This window comes from Ammospiza caudacuta, chromosome 31 (assembly GCF_027887145.1).
Source record: "Ammospiza caudacuta isolate bAmmCau1 chromosome 31, bAmmCau1.pri, whole genome shotgun sequence".
Classification (NCBI taxonomy): domain Eukaryota; kingdom Metazoa; phylum Chordata; class Aves; order Passeriformes; family Passerellidae; genus Ammospiza; species Ammospiza caudacuta.
In genome coordinates, this window is record NC_080623.1 from 1,883,583 (window position 1) to 1,903,023 (window position 19,441).

The following is a 19,441-nucleotide window of genomic DNA, read 5'->3' on the forward strand; positions in this document are numbered from 1 at the left end:
TCCCAAGTTCTTCTTTAGCCTGTTCAGACTCTTTATGGAAGAAAAGAAAAAGAAAAAGAAAAAGAAAAAGAAAAAGAAAAAGAAAAAGAAAAAGAAAAAGAAAAAGAAAAAGAAAAAGAAAAAGAAAAAGAAAGTATCACTGCTCCTTTCTAAAAATTTGGGCTGGAAAGCAGCCAGGGGCTGATGCCGGCTCCGTGTGCCAAGTCTCTGTACAGAGCTGTGCCTGGAGCAGTCCTTCCCAAGCCCGGCACCTCCAATTCCTTTCCTCACCTTTTAAGGATGAGGGAGGCAGCTGCTGGGGGCTGGCATTACCTGGGAGGGTTTGTTTTTGCTGTCAGGGCCTGAGTCCTCCTCACACAAACAAGCTCCTGAAGAAAAGAGGGAGCTGACAGAGGAGGGAATAAGAAAAAAAAAAAAAAAAAAAAAAAAAAAACAACAACAACATAGAAAGAAAAAAAAAAAGCCAACAGGTTGATCTGGATTTCCATCAAGGGTTCCACCCTCCTCCGTTTAATGAACATCGCAGAACAGGTGCTTGGAATTCATTAGCAGCCACAAGCGCAGCAGACGGAACCGCGCCGGCCCCGCCGCTCCTCTCTCGGAGGCAGCAGCAGCCACAAACCTTGAGCCCTTCCCCGCCTCTCCCTCCCCCGGAGCCAGCCCGGCCATGACCAACCCCAGCTCTGCCTTCTCCAGCGGCTCGCTGTGCTCCGGGGAGGCGGCGGCGAGGATGAGCCGGGGCCGGGCCGCCGGGAGCCCGAGCCCGGAGCGCCGCAGCCCCGACGGCGGCACCAGCGACGGGCCCGGCTCGCTGGGCAGCGACGGGCACGGCTCCCTGGGCAGCGGCTCCCCGGGCAGCCTGCGCTGCTCGCCCTTCCCCGGCCTGGGCCGGCTGCCGCCCCCCGTGCGCCTGGACATCGACACCGAGTTCCAAGCCGTGCGGCAGCAGGAGAAGGAGGACATCAAAGTGCTCAACAACCAGTTCGTGACCCTCATTGAGAAGGTAGGGACAGCTGTTGGCTGGGGTGGGGAGGGGCTCGGGGACCACCGCGGCGAGGCTGGCACATCCGGCCAATTAGTTATTAGCCCAATTAGTTATTCCTTCCGAGCTCTCTGTCTGACGGGGGTTAGGGAGCATCCCTGGGGGAGGCAAGGCCGAGTCTGTGCTGTCACCCCGGACAGCTCCTGGGGACCCCCAGAGCAGCCCCGGCAGGGTCCTGGGGGCACCGTGGGCAGGAGACACCATGGACGGGAGGCCTTGGCTCCCGGAGTGGCCAAACAGCCACGGGCAGTGACACTGAGTATGGCAGCAGCTCCAATTCTGGCTGCTGAAGAGAGCTGGGAACTCATCCCTGCAAACTCATCCCCACCTCCACCTGGGCAGTGCGGGGAGCCGGGGGACCCCCCAGCCACTGCCTCAGAGTTTCTGAGGAGAGAGGCCAAGAAAGAGCTGCTTTCATCTCTGCAGAGCTGGGAGAAGCAGAAGTTTCTCCAAGGAAAACAACTCCCAGAGCAGGCAGGTTCCTGCAGAGCCCTGCTCCGTAAACAGATGTAATCTCTGGGATTGCTTCATGCAGCTCTCCCTGCCAGCCTCCAGCAGCCTGGGATTGATTCATTTCAGCTCTGCGAGGACCTGAATTCACACTGGGATGGAGAAGGCCATAGGAACATCTGCAGAGGGACAGTTGTGGCCAGTCACACCTGGCAGGGTCAGCAGGGCCCAGCCTGGCTCTGGTGGATGGGCACAGCCTCCTCCTGTGAGCCTTTCCAAGACTGTGGCATTGGGAATTTGGAGAGCATTGGGAAGCACCCAGACAGTAGAGGCTGGAACTTGGACTGTCCAGGTGGAGAGGTTGGGGTCTGCTGGGCCCTCAGAGCAGGGATGGGAGGAAGGGAAAGGCACAAAACCCTACGTGCCTGAGCCAGGCCTGTTCCCTGGCACCAGGGAGGGAAGAGCTGAGAGTTCTAGGTTTCCCAACAAAGCCAACCCAGCAGCCTCCTGATCCATGTGGATCCTGGCATAGGGACACCCCCTGGGCCAGGGGCTCAGGGACACAAACACCCCTTGGGCCCAGGTCTCTGACTGTAGCTCCTGAGCTCCTTTGAAGGCTTCAAGAGCTGCATCAAGGCTTCAAGAGCTGCATCAAGTGGCAGCTTCAGGCACCTGCCCCAGGCCCTCATTCCAGAGGAAGGGAATGGCACTTCCTTGTCAAAGAGAACCTGGCTTTATAATCAGGGATTCAGATGCTCTCGATCCCCAGCAGGTGATTCCAGGGATAATTGACCACACAGCTACAGGAGTCTGATGCTGGAGCTTTTCCAGCTGTTACAGATCTGCTGGTTTTTATTTTCCAGACAGATGGAAAAGCCAAGCCCTGGAGCCCCTGTTTGAGCTCCAGAGGGGAGGGTCTGTGGGGACCAAACTTTGGCCACTTGTGTGTTCAGGCATGAAATTCCAGGGAATGAGGCCAAATCTGGGTGATCCCTCTGCAAAGCTCCTGCAAAGGCTCAGCAAGGGGGGATTTCCACTGAGGGGGACATTGCAGGAGTCACAGAATCATGGAATGGTTTGGGTCAGGAGGAACCTTTAGGATCGTCCAGTTCCAAGCAGATGTTGGAAGCCAAGAGGGAACCAGTTGAGTGCAGGGATGATTTGCTAACAGGAATGTGAGAGATAAAAGGAACAGCTGAGGATTAGGAAGGAGGTCAGGAATTAATTAAAGGTCGAAGATGGACCTGGAACAACCCATTCTCATCCCAGGAGGGAATGATGAAGTCTCTAAGAGTGAGACCTGGAACATCCCCACACTCCCATCTCTTCTGCTGGAAGCTCCCAAGCACTGGAATGGTTCTGCTTTGCTTGGCTGCTCTCTCTGTTCAGACAGGAAGCATTTGGAGAAAGATGGTGCCACATCTGGGTCAGCAGCTGGAATTCTGCCTCTTCTTTGGACCCCAGGCCAAGGCTGGAGGTCTGATGGCTCCTGCTCCCAGTGCTCCCACTATGGCATTGGCCCTGAGTCATCCCGGAATGCAACACAGGAAACTTGGAGGCAACTCTGGCATCTCCAGCCAAAACGTGACTTGGGCTGCTCCCAGAGGTAGCAATTAGCCAATTAATTGGAGTTGGCCAAGAGCTTTGAAGATGAGAACTGTTAAACTTGGAGTGTTACTGGTGAGATTGGGAATATTGGGAAAGAGGAGCAGGTTCCTCAAAGGCGGGTGGTGGAAGGGCAGCGTTGTCCTCTCAGAGCCAGCACAGAGAGCTCACCTGGAGTCTGTAATTACCTGGGATGTTCTCCAGAGCTTTGTCTGAGCTGCTCTGCAATAAACCTGATTCATTTCCCTGAACCTCTCCATGCTGTAATCCTTGGCAGCTCAGAGGGTTCCCTCTCTTTGTGCTCTCTGGAGTAGGAAATCTGCCCTTCCCTGACCCTGGACATCCCTGCATGACCTGGGGTGGATCTGCAGCCTTGGCTTCACCAAGCTGGACTCAACACCTGATCTGGTGATGCTGGAGGTGCTTAAAGTAGCCCATTGTCACACACAAAAGGGACAGAACTGACCGTTCCTATTGTCAGTGACTCCTTTATTCTGATGTCACTGTGTTTAGCCCAATGTGAATGGGTTTATTTTGATGTCACCGTGTTCTATTGAGAAATAATTAGTGGGTCCTGTGTAAAACCCCTAGAAGCCCCCTAAAAGAGGAAGGTGTCCCTGCCTATGCCAAGGGATGGACCTGGATGATCTTTAAAGTCCCTTCCAAACCCAAACCATTCCATGATTCCATAACCCTCCATCCTCAGGCCTAGTATGAAGGGATTTCTCATTCTTCCCTGGAAATCTGCTGGTTCTGAAGGTCTCCAACATCTCCTGCCCTGCCATGCTTTGATTGTGGCCCTCAGTGTCACTGACGCCTCTGAAACCTCTGCCGTAGGTCCAGAGCTTGGAGCAGCAGAACAAGATCCTGACAACCAGGTGGAACTTCCTGAAGGACCAGGACAATTCCCACTCTGACTCGGACATCAAGGCCATCTATGAGCAGTATGTGAGCAAAATGAACCAGGAGATGAAGGCGCTCAACTTCGAGCAGGAGAACCTGGAGTCAGAGCTGGCGAAGGTGCTGAGCACCATGGACGCCTTCCGGAGCAAGTAGGTGTCCCTGTCCCTCTGTCTGTCCATAGCCGGGGGGATTCAGCTGGGAGCAGCCCTGTGGGATTGAGTTAACTCAGCCAGCCTGAGAGGCCCAGGAATATATTCCTGCTTTGGTGTGCACAGAAGGATGGATTTGGGAATTTAGGATCACAGCTGGTAATGAGAGGTGAAAGGAAAGCTGGAATAGTGAAATTCCAAGGAGAGCAGGGTCCGAGAGGAGCCTCTGCCAGAGAACAACTCGGGGAATGGCATTGCTGGAGTGACAGCCATGAAAACAGAGAATGTTTATTCTCCACAAAATTAGCACAAGCCAGAACTTTGTCCCCAAAGTGATTTCTGGATCAGGCTGCTCTGTACAAAAAACAACGCTCCTGGCTACATGGTGGGAATTTTGGGGTGTTCTGGGCAGGGCCAGGAGTTGGATTTGATGATCCCTGTGGTGTCTTCCAACTCAGGATATTCATGTTCATAACCCATGTTCAATGGGTTAGGAGGGACCTTTAGAATGACCCAGTGCTACCCTTGCCATGGGCAGGGACACCTTCCACTCAAAGCCCTGTCCAGCCTTGGGCACTTCCAGGGATCCAGGGGCAGCCATGGGGAATTCCATTCCAGGGCCTCCCCACCCTCACAGGGAGAAATTCCTTCCCAGTATCCCACCTATCCCTGCCTTCTGGGAAGCCATTTCCCCTTGTCCTCTGCCTCCATCCCTTGTCCCAGGTTCCTCTCCAGCTGCCCTGGTGTCCCTTGAGACACTGGAAGGGGCTCAAAGTTCTTCCTGGAGCTCTTTCCTCTCCAGGCTCACACACACCCATCCCACTCCCACTGTCCCAGGCTGCTCCAAGCCCCATCCAGCCTGGCCTTGGACACTTCCAGGGATGGGGCAGCCATGAGGAAATCCATTCCATTCCCCATCTTCACAGGGAGGGATTCTTTCGTAAAGAAGGAATATTCTATTCCATGACTGTGGGATCTCCTCCTTTCCCCCTTCTGCCAAACTCTGCTTTGACTAAAAGGTCAAAATTGTGCCCCAAATGGTCCTGACCAGGAATAGGGAGGCAGCCAAAGGTTGGGGAGCTGCAGCTGCCTCTTATCTCTGGGGAGTTCCTCTTATCTCTGGATATGAGCAGATAAGAGAGAGCAGCTGGGCCATGCCCGGTCACAGGGGAGCAGACAATGCCTTCCTCATTATGGGGCTCATTTGCATCCCACAGGAGAATGCCAAATGAGCTCCTTTCCCTCCCACTGGCACCCAGCACCTTCCTGGAGCTCTGGAGGCTCCCATGGGGATCTGGGCTGTGCAGGGACTGTCCAACCCAAAGTGGTGCCCAGGGACTCGGGGGGGCAGAAATCCCTGCTGGGATCCAAACCCACTCCTGAGGTGAGGCACAAACTCCCCAAGATGTTCAGTCCAAGGATTCTCCAGCTCCTTAAACCCTGCTCCAGGTGGCTGCAAATTAGGGAAGGGCTGTCGGCTCCTTCTAACAGAGACCCAGCAGTGAAATGCCTTAATCAGCTCAGAGCAGGTCAGAATCGTGGGATCACTCAGCTTGGAAAAGCCCTTGGAGATCACCAGGTCCATCCATCAACCCCCTACCACTGTGGTCACTACTGACCCCATGTCCCCAGGTGTCACATCCACAGGGTTTTGGGCACTTCCAGGGGTGGGGACTCCCTGGGCAGCTGTGCCAGGGCTGGACAACCCTTTCCATGGAAATTTTTTCCAAATATCCAACTTAAAACTCCTCTGATGGAATTTGAAGCTGTTTTTCCCTTGTTCCCTGGGAGTGGATCCTGAATCCCACCTGGCTGTCCCCTCCTGTCAGGGACTTGTGCAGAGCCAGAAGGTCCCCCTGAGCCTCCTGTTCTCCAGGCTCAGCCCTCCCAGGTCCCTCAGGAGTTCTCCAGACCCTTCCCTGCTGCTCCAGCCCTTCCCCAGCTCCATTCCCATCCCTGGACTCTCTCCAGACCCTCAGGGTCTTTCTTGTGAGGTACCCAAAGCCCAGGATTCCACGGGCCTCAGCAGTGCCAAGGACAGGGAGTGTTGTGAGGAATTTGACAGGAGTTTGATTCTTCACCTTACACTGAAATCATCCTCCCAGGAGTTCTTCAAATGACACCCTGAATTGCCTAAAAAGTCCTAAATTCCTCATGGGAGGTGCCTGCCTGCTGTTCATTTAGGGAATGCAAAGGTCAGGGGCTGTCATCCCTGCAGGGAGCACCTGGCCCTTCCCTGAGGAGGCAGAATCCCTGGGATGGGATTTTGGGTGGGAAGGGACCCTGGCACAAACAGGGACACTTCCACTCTCCCGGGGTGTCCCCAGCCCTAGGACACTTCAGGGATGGGGCAGCCCCAGTCTGTGCTCAGATCTGCACTCAGGAATTGCAGAATTCCCAGCTCCTGACACTCCAGGGTTTTCCAACCTGATTTCTTAGGGATGAAGGTGCTGCCCAAGGGTTCTCCCTGTCGGATTTCTTGTGACTTTCCCAGTTACTTGGACAATGGGATAGGACACAATTGGGGTGCTTCATCCCTCGGAACTGATTCACAGGGAGAGAATTCCCAGGCCCCATCCAGCCCTGGCCCAGCCCAGGGGCATTTCTGGAGCAAATCTCTGCACAAACCAGGCAAATCCAGGAGGTTTCTTTTCCCCAGGGAATTCTGGGGGAGAAAAAACACAGAATGAGTTGGATTTCCCCCAGAGTGGTGCCCTCAGCCAGGCTGTGGCATTCTGGATGGAATACCCCAAATCCTCCAGGATGGGAAATGTGCCTGGGGGAGTCCCCCCATGAGGCTCTGAATTCACCCTGAGTCAGGGGCTGCTTTCCAAACCCACCTGGATGGGACCCCCTGGAACACTCCCACCTTCTCGTCAAAGGAGTCTGCCATGGAGCAGCAATTCCAGAGGGATGGACGGATGGATGGATTGTGACCGTGTTCACAGGAGTCTAAGGATGAGGGAAGAGATGAGGATTTGACTCCATGTTTCAGAAGGCTTGATTTATTATTTTATTATATATATTATATTAAAACTGTACTGAAAGAATAGAAGAAAGGATTTCATCAGAAGGCAAGCTAAGAATAGAAAAGCAAAGAATGATAACAAAGGCTCTGTCTCGGACAGAGAGTCCAAGCCAGCTGGGCTGTGATTGGCCATTAATTAGAAACAACCACATGAGACCAATCACAGATCCACCTGTTGCATTCCACAGATAATCAATGTTTACATATTGTTCCTGAGGCCTCTCAGCTTCTCAGGAGGAAAAATCCTAAGGAAAGGATTTTTCATAAAAGATGTCTGCGATGGATGGATGGATGGATGGATGGATGGATGGATGGATGGATGGATGGATGGATGGATGGATGGATGGATGGATGGATGGAGAGGGGACAGGCACATCCAGGAGGGAGCACAGCCTGCCTGAGAGCTGCTTCCCTGGATTTTGCTCCATGGAAGGAGCCTGGGGCAAGCAGACACCGTCTCAAGTGTGCCAAGTGCAGCAAGGGCTGGGTTTGCCCTCCCACAGTGCCCCGGGATCATCTCCCACAAATAAAGGCTGGGATGTGCCTGTGGAATGCTCCAGCCCCAGCCTGGGGTGAGTCACGGGCCTGGAGCGTGGCAGGAGCGCGTTGGGCCGGCTGGGGCGGCTCTGGGGCAGCTCTGCTCTGCTGGGAGCGGGGTTCTGCCAGGGCCTGGGGTGGGGAGAGACTGGGACAGAGTGGGACACACTGGGACAGCCTGGGAGAGACTGGGACACACTGGGAGAGACTTGGATAGACTGGGAGAGACTGGGGCATGCTGGGACAGAGTGGGATACACTGGGAGAGACTGGGGCACGCTGGGACAGACTGGGACAGAGTGGGATACACTGGGAGAGACTGGGGCACTCTGGGGCACACTGGGACAGAGTAGGAGAGACTGGGGCTCCCTGGGATACACTGGCACAGCCTGGGACAGAGCAGGGCACACTGGGATGCACTGGGACAGACTGGAGCACACTGGGGCAGAGTGGGAGAGACTGGAACAGACTGGGAGAGATTGGGATACACTGGGACAGCCTGAGGCAGACTGGGACAGCGTGGGGTGCACTGGGCCTGAGCTGAGTGTGAGGAGGAGGAAGGGGGGCTGCAGAAAGACACTGAGCATGGCCATTCCAGCATTCCAGGCTGACATCCCAGGTGAGGAGCGCAGCCCAGACAGATAAATCCCATCAGCCCCTGCTGCCCAGCTTTGGAAAGGCAGGGAAGGAGAGGGCAAGTTCAGCACCAAGGAGGACTCAGGAGGAGCCCCAGGAGTGCCCAAAGCCGTGACTGTCACACACAGATTATCTGCTCTGGGTAATCCCAGCTCAGCTCCTGAGCACAGCTTTCCCCCTTTCCCAACATCTGCTCCCCATTCCCACACTCTGTACACTGCAGGGAAGGCTCCCAAAACCCTTCTGGGCTGCTGAGAACCTCTGACTCGATGCTCCAGACCCCAAACAGCAGCACAGGGCTGCATTCCTGATGTTCCTCTCCTCAGTCTCTTGGGAGATCCCATTTTCCCATTTTATCTCGTTCCCAAAGATCTCAGGTCCCCTTAGGCCCATTTAGTGACTCGCATTAGGTTCATTTGCTGGTGTCCCAGCAGCACTGAAAGTCTGAGCTCACAGCTGGAAATGGGGGGCCCACCAAGAGGGAGCCCGAGGGGCTGGAGTGTGACCCAAGCTGGGGATGGAGCTGGGGAAGGGTCTGAAGATCTCCTGAGGGCCCTGGGGGGCTCAGCCTGGAGCAAAGGAGGCTCAGGGGGGACCTGGTGGCTCTGCACAACTCCTGACAGGGGGGTCGGGCTCTGCTTCCAGGGAACAACAGGACAAGGGAAGTGGCCTCAGGCTGTGCCAGGGGAGGTTTAGTTGGATATTGGGGGAAAGTCCTCACTGGAAAGGTGTCCAGGCACTGGCACAGCTGCTCAGGGCAGGGGTGGAGCCACCAGAGCTGTGTGGCACTTGGGGACATGGTCAGGGTTGGCCCTAGTAGTGCTGGGGGATCAGTTTGACTCGATGCTCTCCAAGGGCTTTTCCAATCTTAGTGATTCCATGGAATGTCATGTGCCCCTTAGGCTGAGGAGCCTGAGGGAAGAGCAGGGGAGCCTGAAGCTCCCTGAGAGCTCAGCCTGCTCTGATCCATCACTCCCAGTGCTCCCACCCCTGTCCAGCTGCTGGGGGAGACACCCACCCCCTCCCATGGTTCTGCTCTGACCCAGCTCTGCTGGGCCCAAAATGGACCCTGTGCCTCTCCTGGGGTTTGGGACCACCACGCCCCTGTCCCAGGAGCCAGCAAGGGTTGGAGCATTCCCCAATTCCCACTCACATCCATTTGCCCCTGGACTGAGGCTTTGCTCTGGCCCTGCCCTGTCCCACCTGGATTCAAACACAGGGACACCCAGGACTCCACCCCATCCTGGTTTGATTTCCTTCCACTCCATGGGCAGTTTTCCATTAATTCCTTTGCCTGTGTGCCTGGGCTGAGTTATGACACCAGTCTAGAATTCTCAGAATTGCCACAAGCCAAAGTTTTCTCCCTTGGGAAGACTCCGACACAGGAAGTCCTCAATTTCACCCCAAATATTTTCTGTTCTGCTCATGGAAAAGGTTTGGGGTGAAACTGAGGAGTTTGGGCAGAGCCCAATCCCCACCCCTGTCCCTCATCCCTTTGTGAAGAACCTGAGGCTGCCCAGCCCCCAGGTGAAATCCCAGTTAAAGCTCCCTCCTCTCTGCTCTGGGATTCTTCATCCCCAGAGTGCTCCTGGTGTTCCAGGGCAGCTGGAATGGGGCAGCTTCTCACTCAATGCCTCAGGGAGGGGGGACAAGCAGGAAAAGCAGAAAGTTGGGATACTTTGGGGGTCTGAAGACAACTCTGAGTGTCCCTCCCTGAGTGTCCCTGTGGTTGATGCCATGCTGTGGGTGCTCTGCAGGTACGAGGATGAAATTCGCCTCTGCAGCGGGATGGAATTCACCTTCATGGAGCTCAAAAAGGTCAGCAGGAGGGGAAGGGGAATTTCCCCCTGGATTGGCTCTACCCAGCCCTGCACAGCCAGGGGAGAGCCTGGAGGTGATCCAGGCTCAGCTGGTTTGGGATAACAAGGTCTGGAGGAGGACAGGGAGGGGATGAGTCCCAATTCCGCAGGAGGGTGAGTCTGGAGGGGCTCCTGAAAATCCCCTGGCACACCTGGAGATCAGAGCATCCCCATCCCTTCACCTGGGGTTTCCTGGTCACTGTCCCCATCCCCTATCCCGGGATTTCCTGGTCACTGTCCTCATCCCTGCACCTGGGATTTCCAGGTCACTGTCCCCATCCCCTATCCTGGGAATTCCTGGTCAGAGCATCCCCATCCCCTGTCCTCGGATTTCCAGGTCACTGTCCCCATCCCCTGTCCTGGGAATTCCTGGTCACTGTCCCCATCCCTGCACCCTGGGATTTCCCTGGCCTGAGGGTTCCAAGCCCTTGCCTGGCTGCCCCCTCCTCCCTGTGTTCCCTCCGGGTACCATTAGAGTTGGGAAAGGCTGGAATTGATAAAGAATTTAAAAGATTTCCTTTGTTCCCTGAGGAGGGGCCACGCCCTGGGCAAACCCCGGGCAAAGCTCCCACTCCAGCAGGAGCCAGTGGGAATCAGCTGGAATTGGGATTTTGTATCAAAACCCCCAATTTGGGGGCAGGACAAGGGTGTTAGAGGGAGGGAATGTTCCCCACAAATATTCATCCTGGCTAATTCCGTGTTTTCCTTTGCACACTCACCAGGAAGGGCATTCCCAGACACTTCTACGGGTGGCTCCCAAGTTTGCAATAAATGGAGCCTTTTGTGGGGAACAAAAGTTGGGAGGGGATGGCCCAGCCCCGCCTTCCACCAACAAGTCCCACAAAACAAAGGCAAGAGGTTCTCAAAGGAGCCTCCCCAGCTGGAGAGCACCTCCAGACATCCCTGTTAATAAATCTGGGAATGGGTTGGGTGGGAAGGAGCTCATCCCATGGGCAGAGACTCCTTCCCTGTCCAGGGTGCTCTAAGCCCTGTCCAGCGTGTCTGGAACTCCCTGGGATGGGGAGCAGTGGGAATGACTGGATGTAAATCCAGGTGTGGACTGGTGAATCCCTTTCCATCCCTGGGGAATCCCTTTCCACCCCTGCAGGATTTGGATGTGAGCACCTTGCACCGCACGGAGCTGGAGGTGAAGCTCAAAGGGCTCCAGGAGCTGCTGGAGCTGAAGAAAACCATCTATGAGCAGGTGGGAGCACACCTGGAGAGGGCTGGGACAATATGGGAAATGGCATTTTGGGGACAGATCCTGGATTTCCACCCACACAGGGGCTGGCCAGGGTGTCACAGCCATCCCAGTGCTCAGGCAGGACCTGAGGAGTTGATCCCTCCCCTAAAAACAACATTGGAATGGGACCAGAACATTCCTTCTGCCCCAGAGCCTCTGCAGGGGCCTGTAATTCCAGCCTCATCCCAAACTGGCTGTTTAGGATGAGGTTGGAATTCCAATGGGGTTTGCCCCAGATGAGGATGAGGTTGGAACCCTCGGCCCAGGTGAGCCAAATGTTCAGACTCCAGGAAGAACCCAAACCCCAGGACACCTGGAGAACCTGGGTGCTCTGAAACACATTCCAGCCTCCTCCTTTCCCAGGAAAACCAGGGGTCCCCAGCCAGGAATGACTGCAGCCAGGGGGAAGGGCCTCCTTCAGAACACTGACTCAGGCCTGGAAAATGCCACCCAGCAGGATCAGCAGTGTGGGAACACTCAGGATTTATCTAAATTCCAGCAATCCAAACAATTACAGTGCCTGGTGGAGGAGTATGAACATTCCATGTGGGAAACTGAGGCACGGAGAGGCTGGAGCTGCCTCCCAGCAAAACTGCCCAGGGAGCCTGATCTGCTCTAAAATTATTCCTCATGCAAGATTATTCCTCATGCAAGGCAATTTTAGCCCAGTTTTTTGGAAATCAGGCCCTGCTCCAGGGTCTCCACCTGATTTCCCATGGGTCCCATAAAAAGCTGCATTTTTTTAACCCTTAATTAATGTAAAAATCTCATCCCCAACCTCTTCTGTCTCACCTTCTCTGTGGATTCGATGACATTAGGTACAGGCACATTCCCAGGGGGAGAGAAAATGAAGTAAACTTTGCTTGTTGGGATGGATCAAGAGAAAATAATTTATTAATCCTCATTAATAAATGACTAGTTTGGGGGTTTTATTCACCAAATGATCTGATATTCCAAATAAACACAAATTTTCTGACCTGCTCCAAGATTAACAAAGAAACTCAGGGATTAAACAGCAGTGGGATAAAATCTCCCAATCATCCTGGTTTTTGGGGTGTGTCTGTGTTATCCCTCAGCCACAGAGCCCTTTGTGAGCCCAGCCAGGGAAGGGAAGGGATCAAGGAACACAATTCCTGCTCCAAAGGGACCTGAGCACAAAGGGAAGAACAAAGGAGAGGGAGGAGGAGAAGGAATTCCTGGTGCAAAGCAGGAGCTGGGCCTGAGATAAGGGAGCAGCAAGCCTGGGTCCAAATCTGGGTCCAAACCTGGATCCAAGCCTGGGTCCAAACCTGGATCCAGGGGCCCTTCCAGGCTCAGGGAGGGGAATTTGCAGCTGTATTTTACCCAGAGCAGATATCCTGGTGGGCTGTAATCCCAGGGGTGCTCCTGCCTCCCTCCACACTGCCATTCCCAGGACAGAGGAGTGGGGCAGCTCTGCCAGCCTGGCTGTGCACAGGGAAGGCTCCTGGTTCCCTGAGGAGCCCTAAATCAGGCTCTGGCATCACAAGGAGCAGCCCCAGCCCTGCTGGATCCCACAGCAGAGCTTGGAGAGGGCATTTTCCAGCCTCCCCAGGCTGTGGAATGATCCACACTGCCTTTGTTTTCCCAAAACTCTCCCATTCAGCCTGGATATCAGTGGGTATTGATCCATGATCATCAGCTCCAGCCCTGCTCCCGGGGAACGACCGACTGGACAAGAGGAAATGCCAGGGGAGGTTTAGGTTGGATATTGGGGAAAATTCCTTCCTGGAAAGGGCTGTCCAGCCCTGGCATAGCTGGGGTGAAGTGCCCGTCCCTGGAAGTGCCCAAGGAATGTGTGGATGTGGCACTTGGGGACACGGTCAGGGGTGGCCTTGGCACTGCTGAGGAGCAGGTGGAATCCAGTGATCCTACAGGTCTTTTCCAGCCTTAAGGTTCCCAGGATTCTCCCTGCTCCTGGACTAGTCCAAAGGCACTGTTTTGTCAGATTTTGCCAGTTTGTATCCAAAGATCCCAAACCCCAACTTACCCTGAGTCTGGATCTTATGGAGTTTCGAAATAATACCAGGTTCCCAACTCCAGAGAGTGAAAACTTGGGAATTGTCCCCCTCTCCACATGGAAGCTGTTCTGCCAAGCACAGCCCACCTGGAGCTCTCTCTGACTGCTGGGAATCTTGGATATGACCAGATCCTGGGAAGAAGTCCTTCCCTGTGAGGGTGGGGAGGCCTTGGAATGGATTTCCCAGGGAAGCTGTGGCTGTCCCATCCCTGGCAGTGTCCCAGGCCAGGCTGAACAGGGTTTGGAGCAGCCTGGGACAGTGGGAGGTGTCCCTGCCATGGCAGGGCTGGGATGGGCTTTGCTGTTCCTCCCACCCAAACCATTCCATGAATCTCCAGCTCTGTGTTCTCTCCCCTGTTGTCCCGTGGCTCTGCAGGAGCTGGAGGAGCTGCTGACGGAAATCAAGGACATCTCCGTGGTGCTGGGGATCGACAGCTGCTCCCGGCCGGACCTGGGCAGGATCGTGGAGGACGTCAGGGCCCAGTACGAGGCTCTGGCCCTGCGCAGCTGGGAGGAGGCCGAGGCACTCACCCGGAGGAAGGTACCAGATCCCTGCTCCGTGCCAGGAGAGGCAGGGAGAGGACAGGAGAGATTGGCCTGGAGACAGCTGGGATGGCAGGGATGGGCTGGGAATGGAGGGAGGGACAAGGCACTATCCATGATCACTGTCCAGACAGTAAATCTGGAGTTTTGTTAACTCTGGGCTTTCCACACTGGAGGAACCTAGCACATCTCCCAGTGGAGATGGAAATGTCCTTCCAGCTCTCCAAGGAGCAGGAATGTGACTGGTCCCAGAGCCAGGTGAGCCTGGCACAGCCAGAGAGGATGGGAATGAGCCCCAGACCTTTGCCCAGATAATCCAGGTGATGCCAGGGCACCAGATGCAGAGCACAGCCAGAGGGGATGGGAACGAGCCTCAGAGCATTGCCCAGGTAACCCAGGTGATGCCAGGGCCACAGCCAGAGAGGATGGGAATGAGCCCCAGAGCTTGCCCAGGTAACCCAGGTGATGCCAGGGCACCTGTCCCTCTCTCCACAGCTCACCGACAGCAGCTCCCAGCCCGGCTCCTTCGGGGGGCACCTCCTGGACAGCCGGAGGGAAATCGCAGATCTGAACATCCGCATCCAGAAACTGCGCTCCTGCATCGTGTCCCAGAAGAGCCAGGTGAGTGCTGGGGGGGATAAAAAGACAGGTGTGACCTGGGATAATGGGACAGGTGAGTCCTGGGGGGGATAATGGGACATGTGTGGGGTGGGATAATGGGACAGGTGTGGGATGGAAATAATGGGACAGGTGTGTGCTGGGAGGGAGAACGGGACAGGTGTGTGCTGGGGGGGGATAATGGAACAGGTGTGACCTGGGTGGGATAAAAGGACAGGTGTGACCTGGGATAACAGGACAGGTGTATGCTGGGGTGGAAATAATGGGACAGGTGTGTGCTGGGTGGGATAATGGAACAGGTGTGGGGTGGGATAACAGGACAGGTGTGTGCTGGGATAATGGGACAGGTGTGACCTGGGGGGGATAACGGCACAGGTGTGTGCTGGGGGAAACAACCAGACAGGTGTGTGCTGGGGGGGATAACGGCACAGGTGTGTGCTGGGGGGGGATAATGGGACAGTTGTGGGGTGGTATAACAGGACAGGTGTGACCTGGGATAATGGGACAGGTGAGTCCTGGGGGGCAAAATGGGACAGGTGTGTCCTGGGGGGGATAATGGGACAGGTGTGTCCTGGGTGGGATAACAGGACAGGTGTGTGCTGGGGGGATAACGGAACAGGCGTGTCATGGGATAATGGCACAGGTGTGTGCTGGGGTGGGAATAATGGGACAGGTGTGACCTGGAGGGGGAATAAGGGGACAGGTTTGTGCTGGGATAATGGGACAGGTGTGTCTTCTGGGATGGAATAACGGGACAGGCGTGTCCAGGGGGGGATAACAGGACAGGTGTGTGCTGGGGTGGGAATAATGGGACAAGTGTGACCTAGGTGGGATAACGGGACAGGGGTGTCCTAAGGTGGGATAAAGGGACAGGTGTCTGCTGGGTGGATAAAGGGACAGGTGTGTCCTAGGGTGGGATAACAGGAGAGGGGTGTGCTGGGATAACGGGACAGGTGTGTGCTGGGGTGGGATAAAGGGACAGGTGTATCCTAGGGTGGGAATAATGGGACAGGTGTGTGCTGGGTGGGATAACAGGACAAGTGCGTGCTGGGTGGGATAACAGGACAGGGTGGAATTCCCTCTCCCAAGGCCCCTCACTCCCTCTCCCACTCCCCAGTGCCTGTACCTGGAGGAGCACATCCGCGAGGCTGGCGAGCAGGGGGAGGGGACCCTGAGGGACGCCAAGGCCAAGGTGGCCGGGCTGGAGGAGGCCCTGCAGCGCAGCAGGGAGCACATGGCTCACCTGGTCCGCGAGTACCAGGAGCTCATGAACATCAAACTGGCCCTGGACGTGGAGATCCTCACCTACAGGAAGCTCGTGGAAGGGGAGGAGAACAGGTGAGCCAGGATTCCTCTGCCTCAGGTGGGGAAGGGATGCACCAGGACACCTGGGGGGATGGAGACATCATGAAATCATGGAATGCTTTGGAAGCCAGTCCTACCCCTGCCATGGGCAGGGACTCCTCCCAAAGCCCAGCTTGCCCAAATACCAAGTTCTGAGGCAGGTACTGAAGGTTTGGTCAAAGAAGGGGCAAATCCTGGTGGTTCCCAGCAGTTCAATCCCATTTCTTGCTCCCAAGTCTTCCTCAGACTCCCCAGGCTGAGGGTCCAGACCCTCTCCAGGTGCTTTTCCCAGGGGCTCTTGAAGCCCATCCTGGTCCTACCACCATCCCAACTCCCCCAGGCCAAACCCCAGCCCTTCCCACCCCTCTGGGAGAGCTCCAGCCCTGTCCTCACTCTGTGTCCTTCCCTTCCCAGCATGGAGCAGCCCATCCCCACCATCATCAGCGCCATCCACTCCCGGCCCAGGCCTCGTAAGTGCTCTGATCCCTCTGCTCCAGGGAACGGGGGGATGCATGGGAGGGTTTTAACCTCTGCCCTGTGTCAGTTTCTGCCAGCACCCTGCGGAACTCGCGGCTCTTTGCGCGGGGCTCGGGGGAGCCCAGCGGGGGCGGCCCCGGGAGGGACCCGGACACTGCGGGGGCTGCGGACACCGGGACCCGGCCCAAGCTCAGTGCCGGGGCCCCCGGGGAGTGCTCCTAGGAGATGGATGGACACGGAGCCCAAGCACCTGGGAAGCTCCTCCTCCTCCTCAACTCCAGCCCACGTGCAAGGGATGAAGGATGGGGGTCCTGTCCAGGCTGTCCCTTGGCTTTCCACCATCCCAGTTCACAGCTCCATTCCCAGTTACAGCAGGAACCACCCCAGCACTTTAGGGACTCTCCCATTCTCTTCTCCTTCCTCTCCAGGGCTCCCTTCCCAGGGGATTTGCAGTCACCCCTTGGAATGTGCCCAGCAGGAGGGAAGTGTCCCTACCCCAGCTTTAGCAGCTGCCATTGGTCCCTTTACTGCTGTTGCCAAACCCTTTCCTTGCTCTGACAGGGATTCTAAGGAAAGCACCATCCAAATTCCACACTGGGGCAGAGGGAGGAAAACAACCCCAGGGATGGATTTGTCACCAGGATTGACAGATCTGGTGGCACCCTGGGGCACCCTTGGCCACCTCAAGGCATTCCCTGCCTTCAGGGGGCCCCTCATTCCTTCACCAAAGCTAAAATGCCTCAAAAGTCTTGATTCCCATAATCCCTCCCTCTCTCCAGGCTCCACACAGCAGTTCCAGCTCCTAAAGTTGGGGTATTTAAGTTGGTTCCTATTAAACTGCACTGGGAACAGCCTGGTTGGGGTTGGGAGGAACCTCAAAGCTCATCCCATCCCACCCCTGCCATGGGCAGTGACACTTTCCACTGTCCCAGGTTGCTCCAAGCTCCATCCATCCTGGCCTTGGGCACTTCCAGGGATCCAGAGGCAGCCACAGCTGCTCTGGAAAATCCATTCCAGGATCTCACCACCCTCACAGGGAAGAATTTCTTTCCTAAAATGAAATCCAAATCTTCCCTCTTTCAGCCTGGAGCTGGAAAACTCCCTTGCCTTCGTATTTATTGACCTCAGCTTGTACCTGACCCCGCTGCCCCCATGGGCCAATCCCAATCCTGATGCTCCAGAGCTCCCAGAGCCAGCCCTGGAAGGGCCAGGTGGCCACAGGTGGGGGATGCTGTGGCCTCTTCCCAACCTCACCCACAATCCTGCAGTATTTTCCTTCCTGGCCCCAGCCACTGCCACTCAGCCCCCCCAAATTCCCAGATTCTGGGTCCCCATTCCCACATTCCCGTAGGATAGGAAGCACAGCTCTGGCTCGCAGGGTTTGGCTGTCACAATAAAGTTCTGTCACTCAGAATCCGTCCTGTCCTTGGTTTTCTCTCAGCCTCCCACCACAGGCACCTGGAGCAGCAGCTCCTTCCCAGCAGGACTCACCTGGCTGGGTCCTGGCAGCCAGGTGAGGCTGGAATCGCCTCCCGGGGATTGGAATGGTGAATGGCACAGCTCCAGGAGGAGGGTGAATCCTTAAAACCCAAAATCATGGACAAAGACTCTCTAGACAAAGTTAGAAAGTGGTGAATCATCATTCAAGGGCAGGGGGCCAGAGGGGCAGACACGGGGTGGGATCCGAGGCCTTGGGATCAAATTTGGGAATGAGGGGAACACACTCAGCGCTGCTCGGCTTCCCCTTCTCAAATTCCTCCTGCCCCTCTCCAAAGGGGCATTCCCAAATTCCCAAATTCCTGCACACCTGGGCACCCATTTCCCTGCAGCCCCTCATTCCTTTTGGCGCTCCTTTATCCCCACAGGGATTTCCCAGGGAGATCCAAACCAGAGCAGGTTCCCTGGGGTGCTGGAGGACCCAAATCTGGGAGCAGCTTTGCTGTTTGCTGCTCCCCTGGGGCACCCTCTGCCCTTCCAGGGTCAGCTTCCCCTTCCCAACTCCTCCTGCCCCTCTCCAAAGGGGGATTCCTGCACACCTGGGCAGGTCCATCCTGGGCACCCACATTTTCCTGCAGCCCTTCATTCCAGAGGTGCCCTTTTGGATCACAGGTGCTCCCTGTTCCCCTGGGGGACTTCCCTGGGAGATCCAAAGGGCCCCCAAGGTGCCAGAGAACCCAAATTTGGGAGCTGCTCTCCAGGTCCAGGGCAGGGGATGGGAGGCAGAGGATGGGAAGGACACTTCCAGAGCACAGGAAAGAGTTCAATGCAGTTTCCCAGCCTGGCAGGATGGGGAATGGGGGGCTCTGAGCAGTTTGCAGTAGCTCCCAGTTGGGCAGGGTTGGTGCAGGGCTGCCTCTGGAGCCAGGAACCTGCAGAGCCCTTGGGAAAAGCCCTTGGGGAAAAGCCCTTCCCAGGCAGAGGAACAAAAATGGGGTTCAGAGCAACCCCATTGCCAGGACAGGAGCAGGAACAGGGCTGGGGCTATCTGGGATGAGGCTGGAATGGGAGCTGGACACCCCAGCTGGGGGAACTCAGGGAGGGCTGGGGCTCAGCTGAGACTTTAATGCTGCTTTTCCTCCCTGACCTTGGATTTTTGGGGATCTTTTTGCTGTTTCTGAGCCTTCTCCACCCACGGGATTGGGAGAGATCCCCGAGGCCACAGCAGGGGTTAAAGGGTTGGCTGGAGATTTGGGATTTTGGCCGCACTCCTGGGCTCAGGTCCCCGTTCTGGGACGGACCCAACCCAGCATTGCCCTGTCCCACTGCTCCCAGCCCCAGCTCCCTCAGAGGGCACCAGGGAATGGCTCCATGCAGCAGAATCCCTGCCCTCCATCAAGGGGAGCTGAGCTGAGCTCTGCCTGGGATGATCCTTGGCTTTGGGAGGCCCATCCTGCCCCCCCCCCCCCCCCCCACTGGGACCCAGCCTCTTCCTCAGGGCAAATTCCCGTGGCTGTTCTCATCCCAGAGTCA

At 56.0% G+C, this 19,441-nt stretch overlaps 1 protein-coding gene across 2 annotated transcripts; it reads left to right on the plus strand.

Moving 5' to 3' along the window:
• The first annotated feature begins 492 nt into the window (after positions 1–492).
• On the plus strand, positions 493–17,816 carry KRT80 (keratin 80). Of its 2 annotated transcripts, XM_058822240.1 has the most exons (10): positions 493–1,003; positions 3,935–4,149; positions 10,107–10,167; positions 10,293–10,322; positions 11,317–11,412; positions 13,866–14,030; positions 14,528–14,653; positions 15,768–15,988; positions 16,409–16,464; positions 16,539–17,816. In XM_058822240.1, exons 1-10 carry the CDS (start codon positions 668–670, stop codon positions 16,691–16,693), a joined length of 1,461 nt encoding a protein of 486 aa, XP_058678223.1. In that variant the 5' UTR covers positions 493–667; the 3' UTR covers positions 16,694–17,816. The 2 variants fall into 2 exon arrangements, with proteins under 2 accessions (XP_058678223.1, XP_058678224.1); XM_058822241.1 differs by lacking the exon at positions 10,293–10,322.
• The last annotated feature ends 1,625 nt before the right edge of the window (positions 17,817–19,441 follow it).